Raw genomic sequence first — 20382 nt, 5'->3', positions numbered from 1 at the left:
CCTCGTCCTTATGTAGAATGATTAGACAGAGTCAGACAGAATGTCCCTCTGACGGCTTCCACCAGTTTATCTTTCAGTGTCTTGTTGCATTATTGCAGGCGAGGGAAAGGATGCTGCTGGAGACTATTGAGATACTCTCTGTTGTACTGAGTAGTTATTAAGGGATATCTGTCTGGCTCTTTACTGACATCTGTTGAGCAATTTAAGGCAATGCAGGAATGATTTCACAAACACTTCAAAACTGTGCACACTGGGACACAGGACACACCCAGGACACTACAACTGCCATGATCAAATTGAGCTGGGTGAACTTGTAAATGTGAGGCAATAGGACTCTGGCTCCATTTTGAGAGAGTGGTAGTCATATGCTTTCTTCTAAGATTTGTCTTGGGAAGTATCTTGTTGATTATCTTTGCACCTCTGTTCACAATCATTATTTATGCTGCGTCTTATATTACCAAATATGGCCTTTGGTCAGCTTTCTCCCCTCCTCTCCCCTCCTCTCCCCTCATCTCTCCTTTCTCCCCTCCTCTCCCCTCCTCCCCTCATCTCTCCTTTCTCCCCTCCTCCTCCCTTTCTCCCCTCCTCCCCTCCTCTCCCCTTTCTCCCCTCCTCTCCCCTTTCTCCCCTCCTCATCTCTCCTTTCTCCCCTCCTCTCCCCTTTCTACCCTCCTCCCCTCCTTTCTACCCTCCTCCCCTCTCCTTTCTCCCATCCTCCCCTCCTCTGCCAAGTTCATTTGGGTGTCTGTTGAGTGCCAGAACGATATAGAGCCTAGCTCATGGTCACTGGCCAAACTCTGATGCTGTTCCTCTCCTCTCTTTTTCTTCCCTCTCTCCTCCTGTCCTCTTCTCTCACCCTCCTCTCCAGTGTGTCCTTACATCCACTGTCCTTACTTTGTGTCTGCCAGACACTATTCATGGTGCTTTACATCACCACAGTCCAGAGACAGTGGGTCTGTGTATCTCTGTCTGTCCTGTTCCTCAGCCAAGGTCTCAGGGCTCAAGAGAACCTTGTAATTGACACTAAATCATCAAATCAAGTTTATTTTATATAGCCCTTCGTACATCAGCTAATATCTCGAAGTGCTGTACAGAAACCCAGCCTAAAACCCCAAACAGCAAGCAATGCAGGTGTAGAAGCACGGCGGCTAGGAAAAACTCCCTAGATAGGCCAAAACCTAGGAAGAAACCTAGAGAGGAACCAGGCTATGAGAGGTGGCCAGTCCTCATCTGGCTGTGCCGGGTGGAGATTATAACAGAACATGGCCAAGATGTTCAAATGTTCATAAATGACCAGCATGGTCAAATAATAATCAGGAGTAAATGTCAGTTGGCTTTTCATAGCCGATCATTAAGAGTATCTCTACCGCTCCTGCGGTCTCTAGAGAGTTGAAAACAGCAGGTCTGGGACAGGTAGCACGTCCGGTGGACAGGTCAGGGTTTCATAGCCGCAGGCAGAACAGTTGAAACTGGAACAGCAGCAAGGCCAGGTGGACTGGGGACAGCAAGGAGTCATCATGCCCGGTAGTCCTGACGCATGGTCCTAGGGCTCAGGTCCTCCGAGAGAGAGAAAGAAAGAGAGAAGGAGAGAATTAGAGAGAGCAAACTTAAATTCACACAGGACACCGGATAAGACAGGAGAAGTACTCCAGATATAACCAACTGACCCTAGCCCCCCGACACATAAGCTATTGCAGCATAAATACTGGAGGCTGAGACAGGAGGGGTCAGGAGACACTGTGGCCCCATCCGATGATACCCCCGGACAGGGCCAAACAGGAAGGATATAACCCCACCCACTTTGCCAAAGCACAGCCCCCACACCACTAGAGGGGTATCTTCAACCACCAACTTACCATCCTGAGACAAGGCCGAGTATAGCCCACAAAGATCTCCACCACAGCACAAACCAAGGGGGGACGCCAACCCAGACAGGAAGATCATGTCAGTAACTCAACCCACTCAAGTGACGTACCCCTCCTAGGGACAGCATGAAAGAGCACCAGTAAGCCAGTGACTCAGCCCCTGTAATAGGGTTAGAGGCAGAGAATCCCAGTGGAGAGAGGGGAACCGGCCAGGCACAGACAGCAAGGGCGGTTCGTTGCTCCAGAGCCTTTCCGTTCACCTTCACACTCCTGGGCCAGACTACACTCAATCATATGACCTACTGAAGAGATAAGTCTTCAGTAAAGACTTAAAGGTTGAGACCGAGTCTGCGTCTCTCACATGGGTAGGCAGACCATTCCATAAAAATGGAGATCTATAGGAGAAAGCCCTGCCTCCAGCTGTTTGCTTAGAAATTCTAGGGACAATTAGGAGGCCTGCGTCTTGTGACCGTAGCGTACGTGTAGGTATGTACGGCAGGACCAACTCGGAAAGATAGGTAGGAGCAAGCCATGTAACGCTTTATAGGTTAACAGTAAAACCTTGAAATCAGCCCTTGCCTTAACAGGAAGCCAGTGTAGGGAAGCTAGCACTGGAGTAATATGATCAAATTTCTTGGTTCTATTCAGGATTCTAGCAGCCGTATTTAGCACTAACTGAAGTTTATTTAGTGCTTTATCCGGGTAGCCGGAAAGTAGAGCATTGCAGTAGTCTAACCTAGAAGTGACAAAAGCATGGATTAATTTTTCTGCATCATTTTTGGACAAAAAAAATCAGATTTTTGCAATGTTACGTAGATGGAAAAAAGCTGTCCTTGAAACAGTATTGATATGTTCGGCAAAAGAGAGATCGGGGTCCAGAGTAACGCCGAGGTCCTTCACAGTTTTATTTGAGACGAGGTACAGAAGATCTCTTTGTTTCTTCGGACCTAGAACAAGCATCTCTGTTTTGTCCGAGTTTAAAAGTAGAAAGTTTTCAGCCATCCACTTCCTTATGTCTGAAACACAGGCTTCTAGCGAGGGCAATTTTGGGGCTTCACCATGTTTCATTGAAATGTACAGCTGTGTGTCATCCGCATAGCAGTGAAAGTTAACATTATGTTTTCGAATGACATCCCCAAGAGGTAAAATATATAGTGAAAACAATAGTGGTCCTAAAACGGAACCTTGAGGAACACCGAAATGTACAGTTGATTTGTCAGAAGACAAACCATTCACAGAGACAAACTGATATCTTTCCGACAGATAAGATCTAACCAGGCCAGAACTTGTCCGCGTAGACCAATTTGGGTTTCCGGTCTCTCCAAAACAATGTGGTGATCGATGGTATCAAAGGCAGCACTAAGGTCTAGTAGCATGAGGACAGATGCAGAGCCTCGGTCTGACGCCATTAAAAGGTCATTTACCACCTTCACAAGTGCAGTCTATGTGCTATGATGGGGTCTAAAACCAGACTGAAGCATTTCGTATACATTGTTTGTCTTCAGGAAGGCAGTGAGTTGCTGCGCAACAGCTTTTTCTAACATTTTTGAGAGGAATGGAAGATTCGATATAGGCCGATAGTTTTTTATATTTTCTGGGTCAAGGTTTGGCTTTTTCAAGAGAGGCTTTATTACTGCCACTTTTAGTGAGTTTGGTACACATCCGGTGGATAGAGCGCCGTTTATTATGTTCAACATAGGAGGGCCAAGCACAGGAAGCAGCTCTTTCAGTAGTTTAGTAGGAATAGGATCCAGTGTGCAGCTTGAAGGTTTAGAGGCCATGATTATTTTCATCATTGTGTCAAGAGATATAGTACTAAAACACTTAAGTGTCTCTCTTGATCCTAGGTCCTGGCAGAGTTGTGCAGACTCAGGACAGCTAAGCTTTGGAGGAATACGCAGATTTAAAGAGGAGTCCGTAATTTGCTTTCTAATGATCATGATCTTTTCCTCAAAGAAGTTCATGAATTTATTACTGCTGAAGTGAAAGCCATCCTCACTTGGGGAATGCTGCTTTTTAGTTAGCTTTGCAACAGTATCAGTATCAAACACTTTGTCCTAGCGCCTCATTTATGCTATCCATATTATATATTCATAAACCTCTCTCTCTCTCCCCTCAGTTACCAAGATGGCCGCTTTGAAAGATTTTTTGAAAGCTGACGATATTCAGAAGGCCCTTGATGCAGTCAAAGGTGAGCACACGTTATCACTGTTGAAAACCAAACTAAATCCTTTGAAATAATATAATATCTCTCTCTCCATTTTCTCTTCCTGTCTCCTCCCTCTCCTCCCTGTCCATGTGCTTGTGTGTGCTTATCTCTCCGGGTGCGTACCTGTGCGTTTGTGTATGTATGTATGTGTGTGTGCGTACCTGTCTGTCTGTGTATGTGTGTGTGTCTGTTTACCTGTCCGTGTGTGTGTGCATACCTGCGCGCGTGTGTGTGCTTACCTTTCCATGTGTGTGTATGTGTGTGTGTGCGTACCTGTCTGTGTGTATCTGTGTGCTGACCTGTCCGTTTGTGTGTGCATGTGCGTACCTGTCTGTGTGTGTGTATCTGTGTGCTGACCTGTCCGTTTGTGTGTGCATGCGCGTACCTGTCTGTGTGTATCTGTGTGCTGACCTGTCCGTTTGTGTGTGCATGTGCGTACCTGTCTGTGTGTGTGTATCTGTGTGCTGACCTGTCCGTGTGTGTGTGTGTGCATGTGCGTACCAGCGGAGGGTTCCTTCGACCATAAGAAGTTCTTTGCTCTGGTGGGCCTGAAGGCCATGACTCCTGACAATGTCAAGAAGGTGTTCCAGGCTATTGATGCTGACCAGAGTGGATTCATTGAGGAGGAGGAGCTCAAGTAAGAGGAAGAGAGATACACGTAGACGGACACACACACACACACCTACACTACAGGCAAACACACCCGCACATAGACTCATACCAAAGACACACATGGACAGGTGCACACACACACATCCATCAGATGTGAATGTGTGGCTATTTTCCAATTTACAAGCTAGCATACCATTTAGAATGCATGCCCAATATAGGGTTGCAAAATTCCGGTAACTTTTCCAAAATGCCGAGGTGTTCCAGAAATCCTGATTGGAAGATCCCTGGCGTCAGGATGGAATAAGCAGTAAATCCAGGAATCGTCCAAACATGGAATCTGGAAAACCTAGAAATTGTGGGGAAAGGAAACAGGATTTTGCAGTCCTAGCTTAATAAATGTTTTCTTCACGCTAAATCTCTGACCTCAGGTTCGTACTGAAGGGTTTTGCTGAGAACAGCAGACACACACACACACACGCAGCTCCTTAATCTTGACCCCTAACCTTTGAACTCTCTTCTACCTCAGGTTTGTGCTGAAGAGTTTCGCTGAGGACGGCAGAGACCTGACCGACGCCGAGACCAAAGCCTTCCTTAATGCCGCCGACAAGGACGGAGACGGAAAGATCGGCATCGACGGTGAGAGAGGTGATAGGATGATAATGGAATGAAATGCTGAGTCATTCCCAGAGGATCTTAATGTTGTCCTCCTCTTCTCTTTTCCAGAGTTTGAAGTCTTGGTCCATGAGGTGTAAAGAGCACCTCTCGTCTCCCCCTTTCTCCTCCCCTGCGAATTCATGTTTTAAATGCAATCTCCCCCTTGTAAGTCCCCCCCCCCCCCCCCCATCATCACCCAAAAAGCACAATCCAGTCCAGGGTGAAGTTTCTCCTCGACACAGATCTAGGATCACCTACCCCAATCCTAACCTTAACCATTAGTCGGGGATAAATGCCAACTGACCCAAGATCAGCGTCAAGGCTACTTCACCCTACACCGCAGGCCCAGTCTCTCTAACCGAAACAGAGACGTCCACCAGGGGGAGGTAGAGTGGGGACTACCCAACAAGCACTTCTGTATTTATTTGTATGTTTTTCTACTGTACCAACATATTGTATATATGTTCTGTTTTGATTTGAAAACCTCATGACTGTCTCATTTTAAAAGAAAACCTTTACTGTAGATATAATGTACCAGAAACCTTCCCTTTCCTCCCTAGCCGTCTATGTACCCTATGTCTTCTTACCCAAATGGCACCCTATTCCCTTTATAGTGCACTACTGACAAAAGGGAATAGGGTGCTATTTTTAATAGTGTGCCATTTTTGGGGGACTGAACCCTATACAACCTGTGTCTCTCACTCTTTATTTTTTCCACCTCACACATACTTGTACCCTCCCTCCTTTCCTCCCTCCCTCCATTCCTTCTTCTCTCGTCTGGTGATGAGATGTATAAATAAAGAGGCAGAGTGGTGAATAGAGAGAAATGATTCAAATGAAGAAATAATAAGAAATAAAACACCTTGAGTAAAATGACTATTCATTTATTCTTATTTAATGATTTAATATAAACTAGACGGGACACTAATATACTGTAGAACAAGGAATGCACAAATGAGACGATTCATTTAGATATTTTCAAAATAAAAGTATCTATTTCACAATAAAAGCATCCTAGATCGAACAATTAGTAAACCATTGGAAAATCTATCGAAACACACAAACAATGTGACAAAGTGCTATTCTTAAATCGCATAATAGTACAAATAAATATATATTTTTACACGATTAGATGATCTACATAATTTCTCTAAAAATAGACGCAATGTCAAACTCAAGGACGTCAGCTTTTCTTGACGTCTACATCTCTGCTGATTGGTCAGTGGGTCCTGGGTGCTGATCTGTCATTGGTGGTTGTTGGTTTAAGCTTCACTGTCGCAAAGGGATTGGTTCCCCTGCAACAGATCAGGTGACATGTAAACAACTAGCACTCAACACTAATGACAAACATCACAGCAGGCACACACACACAAACACTGACACACACTGACGCACACTCACACACACCTCCTACCTGGGAAAGAGTAGGTTTTCTCCAGAAGCTCCAAGGGGTGATAATGACTCTGCTGTCCTCTCCGGGAAAGTAGGCTGGATTGGTCGAAAGTCAGCTGACCCCCTCCGGAGCACTGTTGTTGGCTGAGGGGGTGGCGGGGGCGGAGGAGGAGGGGGCGGGAGCTCGCTATAGCCCTTCAGGCTATTTGTTCTCGTCACAATCTCTGGTTCCGCCATCCTCTCAGGGAGGGGAGAGATTGGTCGGAAGTCGACGGAGGCCCTGCGAGTGGGTGTGGCAGGGGGCGCGACATCACCGTAGGCCTTTTCTGATTGGTCCATGGAGGTGTCAGAGGGATCTAATAGGTTGTTCATGCTGTGGCTCCTCAAGGAAGTGCCACTGGAGGGTCAAATGTCAGATATGATCATATTGATTCATTGAATGATTGATTGATTGATTGATTGATTGATTGATTGACATACCTGGACCCCAAGAGGTTAGAGAACTCCTCAATAGAAGCAACATAAGCTGCTGGGAACCAGCCCTGGCTGTTGGAACAACAGAGAGAGAGACCAGAGGAATATTAGCAAACACAACAATGGCCTAAATACTGGAACAGGCAAGTTCATAGATAAAGTCCACTGTTTTCCCAGCCAGCCATCTACCCACATAGGAATGAATGATGGATGGATGGATGGATAAAGGAACAAGCAAACAGAAAAACAAAGGAATGAATCATAATGGGCCTTGCTGTTATCCACTGACCCTTACCATAGTCTGCTATCCACTGTCCCCTACCATAGTCTGTTATCTACTGTCCCCTACCATAGTCTGTTATCCACTGACCCTTACCATAGTCTGCTATCCACTGTCCCCTACCATAGTCTGTTATCTACTGTCCCCTACCATAGTCTGTTATCCACTGTCCCCTACCATAGTCTGTTATCCACTGTCCCCTACCATAGTCTGTTATCCACTGTCCCCTACCATAGTCTGTTATCTACTGTCCCCTACCATAGTCTGTTATCCACTGTCCCCTACCATAGTCTGTTATCCACTGTCCCCTACCATAGTCTGTTATCCACTGTCCCCTACCATAGTCTGTTATCCACTGTCCCCTACCATAGTCTGTTATCCACTATCCCCTACCATAGTCTGTTATCCACTGTCCCCTACCATAGTCTGTTATCTACTGACCCCTACCATAGTCTGTTATCCACTGTCCCCTACCATAGTCTGTTATCCACTGTCCCCTACCATAGTCTGTTATCCACTGACCCCTACCATAGTATGTTATCCACTGTCCCCTACCATAGTCTGTTATCCACTGTCCCCTACCATAGTCTGTTATCCACTGTCCCCTACCATAGTATGTTATCCACTGTCCCCTACCATAGTATGTTATCCACTGTCCCCTACCATAGTATGTTATCCACTGTCCCCTAACATAGTCTGTTATCTACTGTCCCCTACCATAGTCTGTTATCCACTGTCCCCTACCATAGTATGTTATCCACTGTCCCCTAACATAGTATGTTATCCACTGTCCCCTACCATAGTCTGTTATCCACTGTCCCCTACCATAGTCTGTTATCCACTGTCCCCTACCATAGTCTGTTATCCACTGTCCCCTGCCATAGTCTGTTATCCACTGTCCCCTACCATAGTCTGTTATCTACTGTCCCCTACCATAGTCTGTTATCCACTGTCCCCTACCATAGTCTGTTATCCACTGTCCCCTACCATAGTCTGTTATCCACTGTCCCCTACCATAGTCTGCTATCCACTGTCCCCTACCATAGTCTGTTATCCACTGTCCCCTACCATAGTATGTTATCCACTGTCCAGTACCATAGTCTGTTATCCACTGACCCCTACCATAGTCTGTTATCCACTATCCCCTACCATAGTCTGTTATCCACTGTCCCCTACCATAGTCTGCTATCCACTGTCCCCTACCATAGTATGTTATCCACTGTCCCCTACCATAGTCTGTTATCCACTGTCCCCTACCATAGTCTGTTATCCACTGTCCCCTACCATAGTCTGTTATCCACTGTCCCCTACCATAGTCTGTTATCCACTGTCCCCTACCATAGTCTGTTATCCACTGTCCCCTACCATAGTCTGTTATCCACTGTCCCCTACCATAGTCTGTTATCCACTGTCCCCTGCCATAGTCTGTTATCCACTGTCCCCTACCATAGTCTGTTATCCACTGTCCCCTACCCTAGTCTGTTATCCACTGTCCCCTACCATAGTATGTTATCCACTGTCCCCTACCATAGTCTGTTATCCACTGTCCCCTACCATAGTCTGTTATCCACTGTCCCCTACCATAGTCTGTTATCCACTGTCCCCTGCCATAGTCTGTTATCCACTGTCCCATGCCATAGCCTGCTATCCACTATCCCCTACCATAGTCTGCTAACCACTGTCCCCTACCATAGTCTGCTAACCACTGTCCCCTACCATAGTCTGTTATCCACTGTCCCCTACCATAGACTGCTAACCACTGTCCCCTACCATAGTCTGCTAACCACTGTCCCCTACCATAGTCTGTTATCCACTGTCCCCTACCATAGTCTGTTATCCACTGTCCCCTACCATAGTCTGCTAACCACTGTCCCCTACCATAGTCTGTTATCCACTGTCCCCTACCATAGTCTGCTATCCACTGTCCCCTACCATAGTCTGTTATCCACTGTCCCCTACCATAGTCTGTTATCTACTGTCCCCTACCATAGTCTGTTATCCACTGTCCCTTACCATAGTCTGTTATCCACTGTCCCCTACCATAGCCTGCTAACCAGTGTCCCCTACCATAGTCTGTTATCCACTGTCCCCTACCATAGCCTGCTAACCACTATCCCCTACCATAGTCTGTTATCCACTGTCCCCTACCATAGCCTGCTAACCACTGTCCCCTACCATAGTCTGTTATCCACTGTCCCCTACCATAGTCTGCTAACCACTGTCCCCTACCATAGTCTATTATCCACTGTCCCCTACCATAGTCTGTTATCCACTGTCCCCTACCATAGTCTGTTATCCACTGTCCCCTACCATAGTCTGTTATCCACTGTCCCCTACCATAGTCTGTTATCTACTGTCCCTTACCATAGTCTGTTATCCACTGTCCCCTACCATAGTCTGTTATCCACTGTCCCCTACCATAGTATGTTATCCACTGTCCCCTACCATAGTCTGTTATCCACTGTCCCCTACCATAGTCTGTTATCCACTGTCCCCTGCCATAGTATGTTATCCACTGTCCCCTACCATAGTCTGTTATCCACTGTCCCCTACCATAGTCTGTTATCCACTATCCCCTGCCATAGTCTGTTATCTACTGTCCCTTACCATAGTCTGTTATCTACTGTCCCTTACCATAGTATGTTATCCACTATCCCCTGCCATAGTCTGTTATCTACTGTCCCTTACCATAGTCTGTTATCCACTATCCCCTGCCATAGTCTGTTATCTACTGTCCCTTACCATAGTCTGTTATCCACTGTCCCCTACCATAGTCTGTTATCCACTATCCCCTACCATAGTCTGTTATCCAGTATCCCCTGCCATAGTCTGTTATCTACTGTCCCCTACCATAGTATGTTATCCACTGTCCCCTACCATAGTATGTTATCCACTGTCCCCTAACATAGTCTGTTATCCACTGTCCCCTACCATAGTCTGTTATCCACTGTCCCTTACCATAGTATGTTATCCACTGTCCCCTACCATAGTCTGTTATCCACTGTCCCCTACCATAGTCTGTTATCCACTGTCCCCTACCATAGTCTGTTATCCACTGTCCCCTACCATAGTCTGTTATCTACTGTCCCTTACCATAGTCTATTATCCACTGTCCCCTACCATAGTCTGTTATCCACTGTCCCCTACCATAGTATGTTATCCACTGTCCCCTACCATAGTCTGTTATCCACTGTCCCCTACCATAGTCTGTTATCCACTGTCCCCTGCCATAGTATGTTATCCACTGTCCCCTACCATAGTCTGTTATCCACTGTCCCCTACCATAGTCTGTTATCCACTATCCCCTGCCATAGTCTGTTATCTACTGTCCCTTACCATAGTCTGTTATCTACTGTCCCTTACCATAGTATGTTATCCACTATCCCCTGCCATAGTCTGTTATCTACTGTCCCTTACCATAGTCTGTTATCCACTATCCCCTGCCATAGTCTGTTATCTACTGTCCCTTACCATAGTCTGTTATCCACTGTCCCCTACCATAGTCTGTTATCCACTATCCCCTACCATAGTCTGTTATCCACTATCCCCTGCCATAGTCTGTTATCCACTGTCCCCTACCATAGTCTGTTATCTACTGTCCCTTACCATAGTATGTTATCCACTGTCCCCTACCATAATCTGCTAACCACTGTCCCCTACCATAGTCTGTTATCCACTGTCCCCTACCATAGTCTGTTATCCACTGTCCCCTGCCATAGTCTGTTATCCACTGTCCCCTACCATAGTATGATATCCACTGTCCCATGCCATAGCCTGCTATCCACTATCCCCTACCATAGTCTGTTATCCACTGTCCCCTACCATAGTCTGCTAACCACTGTCCCGTACCATAGTCTGCTAACCACTGTCCAATTTGTAAGTCGCTCTGGATAAGAGCGTCTGCTAAATGACTTAAATGTAATGTAAATGTAAATGTCCCCTACCATAGTCTGTTATCCACTGTCCCCTACCATAGTCTGTTATCTACTGTCCCCTACCATAGTCTGTTATCCACTGTCCCTTACCATAGTCTGTTATCCACTGTCCCCTACCATAGCCTGCTAACCACTGTCCCCTACCATAGTCTGTTATCCACTGTCCCCTACCATAGCCTGCTAACCACTATCCCCTACCATAGTCTGTTATCCACTGTCCCCTACCATAGCCTGCTAACCACTGTCCCCTACCATAGTCTGTTATCCACTGTCCCCTACCATAGTCTGCTAACCACTGTCCCCTACCATAGTCTATTATCCACTGTCCCCTACCATAGTCTGTTATCCACTGTCCCCTAACATAGTCTGTTATCCACTGTCCCCTACCATAGTCTGTTATCCACTGTCCCTTACCATAGTATGTTATCCACTGTCCCCTACCATAGTCTGTTATCTACTGTCCCCTAACATAGTCTGTTATCCACTGTCCCCTACCATAGTCTGTTATCCACTGTCCCTTACCATAGTATGTTATCCACTGTCCCCTACCATAGTCTGTTATCCACTGTCCCTTACCATAGTATGTTATCCACTGTCCCTTACCATAGTATGTTATCCACTGTCCCCTACCATAGTCTGTTATCTACTGTCCCCTAACATAGTCTGTTATCCACTGTCCCCTACCATAGTCTGTTATCCACTGTCCCTTACCATAGTATGTTATCCACTGTCCCCTACCATAGTCTGCTATCCACTGTCCCCTACCATAGTCTATTATCCACTGTCCCCTACCATAGTCTGTTATCCACTGTCCCCTGCCATAGTCTGTTATCCACTGTCCCTTACCATAGTCTGTTATCCATTGTCCCCTACCATAGTCTGTTATCCACTGTCCCCTACCATAGTCTGCTATCCACTGTCCCCTACCATAGTCTGTTATCCACTGTCCCCTACCATAGTCTGCTAACCACTGTCCCATACCATAGTCTGTTATCCACTGTCCCCTACCATAGTCTGTTATCCACTGTCCCCTACCATAGTCTGTTATCCACTGTCCCCTACCATAGTCTGCTAACCACTGTCCCCTACCATAGTCTGTTATCCACTGTCCCCTACCATAGTCTGTTATCCACTGTCCCCTACCATAGTCTGCTATCCACTGTCCCCTACCATAGTCTGCTATCCACTGTCCCCTACCATAGTCTGTTATCCACTGTCCCCTACCATAGTCTGTTATCCACTGTCCCCTACCATAGTCTGTTATCCACTGTCCCCTACCATAGTCTGTTATCCACTGTCCCATACCATAGTCTGTTATCCACTGTCCCATACCATAGTCTGTTATCCACTGTCCCCTACCATAGTCTGTTATCCACTGTCCCCTACCATAGTCTGTTATCCACTGTCCCCTAACATAGTCTGTTATCCACTGTCCCCTACCATAGTCTGTTATCCACTGTCCCTTACCATAGTATGTTATCCACTGTCCCCTACCATAGTCTGTTATCTACTGTCCCCTAACATAGTCTGTTATCCACTGTCCCCTACCATAGTCTGTTATCCACTGTCCCCTAACATAGTCTGTTATCCACTGTCCCCTACCATAGTCTGTTATCCACTGTCCCCTGCCATAGTCTGTTATCCACTGTCCCTTACCATAGTCTGTTATCCATTGTCCCCTACCATAGTCTGTTATCCACTGTCCCCTACCATAGTCTGCTATCCACTGTCCCCTACCATAGTCTGTTATCCACTGTCCCCTACCATAGTCTGCTAACCACTGTCCCATACCATAGTCTGTTATCCACTGTCCCCTACCATAGTCTGTTATCCACTGTCCCCTACCATAGTCTGTTATCCACTGTCCCCTACCATAGTCTGCTAACCACTGTCCCCTACCATAGTCTGTTATCCACTGTCCCCTACCATAGTCTGTTATCCACTGTCCCCTACCATAGTCTGCTATCCACTGTCCCCTACCATAGTCTGCTATCCACTGTCCCCTACCATAGTCTGTTATCCACTGTCCCCTACCATAGTCTGTTATCCACTGTCCCCTACCATAGTCTGTTATCCACTGTCCCCTACCATAGTCTGTTATCCACTGTCCCATACCATAGTCTGTTATCCACTGTCCCCTACCATAGTCTGTTATCCACTGTCCCCTACCATAGTCTGTTATCCACTGTCCCCTACCATAGTCTGTTATCTACTGTCCCCTACCATAGTCTGTTATCTACTGTCCCCTACCATAGTCTGTTATCCACTCTCCCCTACCATAGTCTGTTATCCACTGTCCCCTACCATAGTATGTTATCCACTGACCCCTACCATAGTCTGTTATCCACTGTCCCCTACCATAGTCTGTTATCCACTGTCCCCTACCATAGTCTGTTATCCACTGTCCCCTACCATAGTCTGTTATCCACTGTCCCCTACCATAGTATGTTATCCACTGTCCCTTACCATAGTCTGTTATCCACTGTCCCCTACCATAGTCTGTTATCCACTGTCCCCTACCATAGTCTGCTAACCACTGTCCCCTACCATAGTCTGTTATCCACTGTCCCCTACCATAGTCTGTTATCTACTGTCCCCTACCATAGTCTGTTATCCACTGTCCCCTACCATAGTCTGTTATCCACTGTCCCCTACCATAGTCTGTTATCCACTGTCCCCTACCATAGTCTGTTGTCAACTGTCCCCTACCATAGTCTGTTATCCACTGTCCCCTAACATAGTCTGTTATCTACTGTCCCCATACCATAGTCTGTTATCCACTGTCCCCTACCATAGTATGTTATCCACTGTCCCCTACCATAGTCTGTTATCCACTGTCCCCTAACATAGTCTGTTATCTACTGTCCCCATACCATAGTCTGTTATCCACTATCCCCTACCATAGTCTGTTATCTACTGTCCCCTACCATAGTCTGTTATCCACTGTCCCCTACCATAGTATGTTATCCACTGTCCCCTACCATAGTCTGTTATCCACTGTCCCCTAACATAGTCTGTTATCTACTGTCCCCATACCATAGTCTGTTATCCACTATCCCCTACCATAGTCTGTTATCTACTGTCCCCATACCATAGTCTGTTATCCACTGTCCCCTGCCATAGTCTGTTATCCACTGTCCCCTACCATAGTCTGTTATCCACTGTCCCCTACCATAGTCTGTTATCCACTGTCCCCTACCATAGTCTGTTATCCACTGTCCCCTACCATAGTCTGTTATCCACTGTCCCCTACCATAGTCTGTTATCCACTGTCCCCTACCATAGTCTGTTATCCACTGTCCCCTACCATAGTCTGTTATCCACTGTCCCCTACCATAGTCTGTTATCCACTATCCCCTACCATAGTCTGTTATCCACTATCCCCTACCATAGTCTGTTATCCACTGTCCCCTACCATAGTCTGTTATCCACTGTCCCCTACCATAGTCTGTTATCCACTGTCCCCTACCATAGTCTGTTATCTACTGTCCCCTACCATAGTCTGTTATCCACTGGCCCCTACCATAGTCTGTTATCTACTGTCCCCTAACATAGTCTGTTATCCACTGTCCCCTACCATAGTCTGTTATCCACTATCCCCTACCATAGTCTGTTATCCACTATCCCCTACCATAGTCTGTTATCCACTGTCCCCTACCATAGTCTGTTATCCACTGTCCCCTACCATAGTCTGTTATCCACTATCCCCTACCATAGTCTGTTATCCACTATCCCCTACCATAGTCTGTTATCCACTATCCCCTACCATAGTCTGTTATCCACTATCCCCTACCATAGTCTGTTATCCACTGTCCCCTACCATAGTCTGTTATCCACTATCCCATACCATAGTCTGTTATCCACTGTCCCCTACCATAGTCTGTTATCCACTGTCCCCTACCATAGTCTGTTATCCGCTGTCCCCTACCATAGTCTGTTATCCACTGTCCCCTACCATAGTCTGTTATCCACTATCCCCTACCATAGTCTGTTATCCACTATCCCCTACCATAGTCTGTTATCCACTGTCCCCTACCATAGTCTGTTATCCACTGTCCCCTACCATAGTCTGTTATCTACTGTCCCCTACCATAGCCTGCTATCTACTGACCCCTACCATAGTCTGTTATCTACTGTCCCCTACCATAGTCTGTTATCCACTGTCCCCTACCATAGTCTGTTATCCACTGTCCCCTACCATAGTCTGTTATCCACTATCCCCTACCATAGTCTGTTATCCACTATTCCCTACCATAGTCTGTTATCCACTGTCCCCTACCATAGTCTGTTATCCACTGTCCCCTACCATAGTCTGTTATCCACTGTCCCCTACCATAGTCTGTTATCTACTGTCCCCTACCATAGTCTGTTATCCACTGTCCCCTACCATAGTCTGTTATCTACTGTCCCCTACCATAGTCTGTTATCCACTGTCCCCTACCATAGTCTGTTATCCACTATCCCCTACCATAGTCTGTTATCCACTATCCCCTACCATAGTCTGTTATCCACTGTCCCCTACCATAGTCTGTTATCCACTGTCCCCTACCATAGTCTGTTATCCACTATCCCCTACCATAGTCTGTTATCCACTATCCCCTACCATAGTCTGTTATCCACTATCCCCTACCATAGTCTGTTATCCACTATCCCCTACCATAGTCTGTTATCCACTGTCCCCTACCATAGTCTGTTATCCACTATCCCCTACCATAGTCTGTTATCCACTGTCCCCTACCATAGTCTGTTATCCACTGTCCCCTACCATAGTCTGTTATCTACTGTCCCCTACCATAGTCTGTTATCCACTATCCCCTACCATAGTCTGTTATCCACTATCCCCTACCATAGTCTGTTATCCACTGTCCCCTACCATAGTCTGTTATCTACTGTCCCCTACCATAGCCTGTTATCTACTGACCCCTACCATAGTCTGTTATCCACTGTCCCCTACCATAGTCTGTTATCTACTGTCCCCTACCATAGTCTGTTATCCACTGTCCCCTACCATAGTCTGTTATCCACTGACCCCTACCATAGTCTGTTATCCACTGTCCCCTACCATAGTCTGTTATCCACTGTCCCCTACCATAGTCTGTTATCCACTGTCCCCTACCATAGTCTGTTATCCACTGTCCCCTACCATAGTCTGTTATCCACTGTCCCCTACCATAGTCTGTTATCCACTGTCCCCTACCATAGTCTGTTATCCACTGTCCCCTACCATAGTCTGTTATCCACTGTCCCCTACCATAATCTGTTATCCACTGTCCCCTACCATAGTCTGCTAACCACTGCCCCCTACCATAGTCTGTTATCCACTGTCCCCTACCATAGTCTGTTATCCACTGTCCCCTACCATAGTCTGCTAACCACTGTCCCCTACCATAGTCTGTTATCCACTGTCCCCTACCATAGTCTGTTATCCACGGTCCCCTACCATAGTCAGTTATCCACTGTCCCCTACCATAGTGTGTTATCCACTGTCCCCTACCATAGTCTGCTAACCACTGTCCCCTACCATAGTCTGTTATCCACTGTCCCCTACCATAATCTGTTATCCACTGTCCCCTACCATAGTCTGCTAACCACTGTCCCCTACCATAGTCTGTTATCCACTGTCCCCTACCATAGTCTGTTATCCACTATCCCCTACCATAGTCTGTTATCCACTATCCCCTACCATAGTCTGTTATCCACTATCCCCTACCATAGTCTGTTATCCACTGTCCCCTACCATAGTCTGTTATCCACTATCCCCTACCATAGTCTGTTATCCACTGTCCCCTACCATAGTCTGTTATCCACTGTCCCCTACCATAGTCTGTTATCTACTGTCCCCTACCATAGTCTGTTATCCACTATCCCCTACCATAGTCTGTTATCCACTATCCCCTACCATAGTCTGTTATCCACTGTCCCCTACCATAGTCTGTTATCCACTGTCCCCTACCATAGTCTGTTATCTACTGTCCCCTACCATAGCCTGCTATCTACTGACCCCTACCATAGTCTGTTATCTACTGTCCCCTACCATAGTCTGTTATCCACTGTCCCCTACCATAGTCTGTTATCCACTGTCCCCTACCATAGCCTGCTATCTACTGACCCCTACCATAGTCTGTTATCCACTGTCCCCTACCATAGTCTGTTATCTACTGTCCCCTACCATAGTCTGTTATCTACTGTCCCCTACCATAGTCTGTTATCCACTGTCCCCTACCATAGTCTGTTATCCACTGACCCCTACCATAGTCTGTTATCCACTGTCCCCTACCATAGTCTGTTATCCACTGTCCCCTACCATAGTCTGTTATCCACTGTCCCCTACCATAGTCTGTTATCCACTGTCCCCTACCATAGTCTGTTATCCACTGTCCCCTACCATAGTCTGTTATCCACTGTCCCCTACCATAGTCTGTTATCCACTGTCCCCTACCATAGTCTGTTATCCACTGTCCCCTACCATAATCTGTTATCCACTGTCCCCTACCATAGTCTGCTAACCACTGTCCCCTACCATAGTCTGTTATCCACTGTCCCCTACCATAGTCTGTTATCCACTGTCCCCTACCATAGTCTGCTAACCACTGTCCCCTACCATAGTCTGTTATCCACTGTCCCCTACCATAGTCTGTTATCCACTGTCCCCTACCATAGTCTGTTATCCACTGTCCCCTACCATAGTGTGTTATCCACTGTCCCCTACCATAGTCTGCTAACCACTGTCCCCTACCATAGTCTGTTATCCACTGTCCCCTACCATAATCTGTTATCCACTGTCCCCTACCATAGTCTGCTAACCACTGTCCCCTACCATAGTCTGTTATCCACTGTCCCTTACCATAGTCTGTTATCCACTGTCCCCTACCATAGTCTGCTAACCACTGTCCCCTACCATAGTCTGTTATCCACTGTCCCCTACCATAGTCTGTTATCCACTGTCCCCTACCAGTCTGCTATCCACTGTCCCCTACCATAGTCTGTTATCTACTGTCTCCTGCCATAGTCTGTTATCCACTGTCCCCTACCATAGTCTGTTATCCACTGTCCCCTACCATAGTCTGTTATCCACTGTCCCCTACCATAGTCTGCTAACCACTGTCCCCTACCATAGTATGTTATCCACTATCCCATAACATAGTCTGTTATCCACTGTCCCCTACCATAGTCTGTTATCCACTGTCCCCTACCATAGTCTGTTATCCACTGTCCCCTGCCATAGTATGTTATCCACTGTCCCCTAACATAGTCTGTTATCCACTGTCCCCTACCATAGTCTGTTATCCACTGTCCCCTACCATAGTCTGTTATCCACTGTCCCTTACCATAGTCTGTTATCCACTGTCCCCTACCATAGTATGTTATCCACTGTCCCCTACCATAGTCTGTTATCTACTGTCTCCTGCAATAGTCTGTTATCCACTGTCCCCTACCATAGTCTGTTATCCACTGTCCCCTACCATAGTCTGTTATCCACTGTCCCCTACCATAGTCTGTTATCTACTGTCCCCTACCATAGTCTGTTATCCACTGTCCCCTACCATAGTCTGTTATCTACTGTCCCCTACCATAGTCTGTTATCCACTGTCCCCTGCCATAGTATGTTATCCACTGTCCCCTGCCATAGTATGTTATCCACTGTCCCCTACCATAGTCTGTTATCCACTGTCCCCTACCATAGTCTGCTAACCACTGTCCCCTACCATAGTCTGTTATCCACTGTCCCCTACCATAGTCTGTTATCCACTGTCCCCTACCATAGTCTGTTATCCACTGTCCCCTACCATAGTCTGTTATCTACTGTCCCCTACCATAGTCTGTTATCTACTGACCCCTACCATAGTCTGTTATCCACTGTCCCCTACCATAGTCTGTTATCCACTGTCCCCTACCATAGTATGTTATCCACTGTCCCCTACCATAGTCTGTTATCCACTGTCCCCTACCATAGTCTGTTATCTACTGTCCCCTACCATAGTCTGTTATCTACTGTCCCCTACCATAGTCTGTTATCCACTGTCCCCTACCATAGTCTGTTATCCACTGTCCCCTACCATAGTCTGTTATCCACTGTCCCCTACCATAGTATGTTATCCACTGTCCCCTACCATAGTCTGTTATCCACTGTCCCCTACCATAGTCTGCTAACCACTGTCCCCTACCATAGTCTGTTATCCACTGTCCCCTACCATAGTCTGTTATCCACTGTCCCCTACCATAGTCTGTTAACCACTGTCCCCTACCATAGTCTGCTAACCACTGTCCCCTACCATAGTCTGTTATCCACTATCCCCTACCATAGTCTGTTATCCACTATCCCCTACCATAGTCTGTTATCCACTATCCCCTACCATAGTCTGTTATCCACTATCCCCTACCATAGTCTGTTATCCACTGTCCCCTACCATAGTCTGTTATCCACTGTCCCCTACCATAGTCTGTTATCCACTGTCCCCTACCATAGTCTGTTATCTACTGTCCCCTACCATAGTCTGTTATCTACTGTCCCCTACCATAGTCTGTTATCTACTGTCCCCTACCATAGTCTGTTATCCACTGTCCCCTACCATAGTCTGTTATCCACTGTCCCCTACCATAGTCTGTTATCCACTGTCCCCTACCATAGTATGTTATCCACTGTCCCCTACCATAGTCTGTTATCCACTGTCCCCTACCATAGTCTGCTAACCACTGTCCCCTACCATAGTCTGTTATCCACGGTCCCCTACCATAGTCTGTTATCCACTGTCCCCTACCATAGTCTGTTAACCACTGTCCCCTACCATAGTCTGCTAACCACTGTCCCCTACCATAGTCTGTTATCCACTATCCCCTACCATAGTCTGTTATCCACTATCCCCTACCATAGTCTGTTATCCACTATCCCCTACCATAGTCTGTTATCCACTATCCCCTACCATAGTCTGTTATCCACTGTCCCCTACCATAGTCTGTTAT

General features: G+C 46.7%; 2 protein-coding genes across 2 annotated transcripts in view; one reads left to right on the top strand and one right to left on the bottom strand.

Annotated features, from left to right (window-relative positions):
- Nucleotides 1-6213, top strand: part of LOC129842218 (parvalbumin alpha) — a 48398-nt gene extending 42185 nt beyond the window's left edge. Inside the window, exons 2-5 of the mRNA XM_055910674.1 lie at nucleotides 3985-4056; nucleotides 4579-4711; nucleotides 5213-5322; nucleotides 5410-6213. Of these exons, the coding sequence (XP_055766649.1) occupies nucleotides 3993-4056; nucleotides 4579-4711; nucleotides 5213-5322; nucleotides 5410-5438 (336 nt within the window). The 5' untranslated portion in view covers nucleotides 3985-3992 and the 3' untranslated portion in view covers nucleotides 5439-6213. The remainder of the gene's footprint in view (nucleotides 1-3984; nucleotides 4057-4578; nucleotides 4712-5212; nucleotides 5323-5409) is intronic.
- The window catches only part of LOC129842219 (brain-specific angiogenesis inhibitor 1-associated protein 2-like protein 2), a 40954-nt gene continuing 26780 nt past the window's right edge, over nucleotides 6209-20382 (bottom strand). The window contains exons 12-14 of the mRNA XM_055910675.1: nucleotides 7213-7278; nucleotides 6755-7129; nucleotides 6209-6635 (exon numbers count right to left, since the gene is read on the bottom strand). Coding sequence (XP_055766650.1) covers nucleotides 6560-6635; nucleotides 6755-7129; nucleotides 7213-7278 — 517 coding nt within the window. The 3' untranslated portion in view covers nucleotides 6209-6559. The remainder of the gene's footprint in view (nucleotides 6636-6754; nucleotides 7130-7212; nucleotides 7279-20382) is intronic.

The sequence above is a fragment of the Salvelinus fontinalis genome, unplaced genomic scaffold (assembly GCF_029448725.1).
Source record: "Salvelinus fontinalis isolate EN_2023a unplaced genomic scaffold, ASM2944872v1 scaffold_0023, whole genome shotgun sequence".
NCBI lineage: Eukaryota > Metazoa > Chordata > Actinopteri > Salmoniformes > Salmonidae > Salvelinus > Salvelinus fontinalis.
This window is presented reverse-complemented; position numbering and strand designations above follow the sequence as displayed.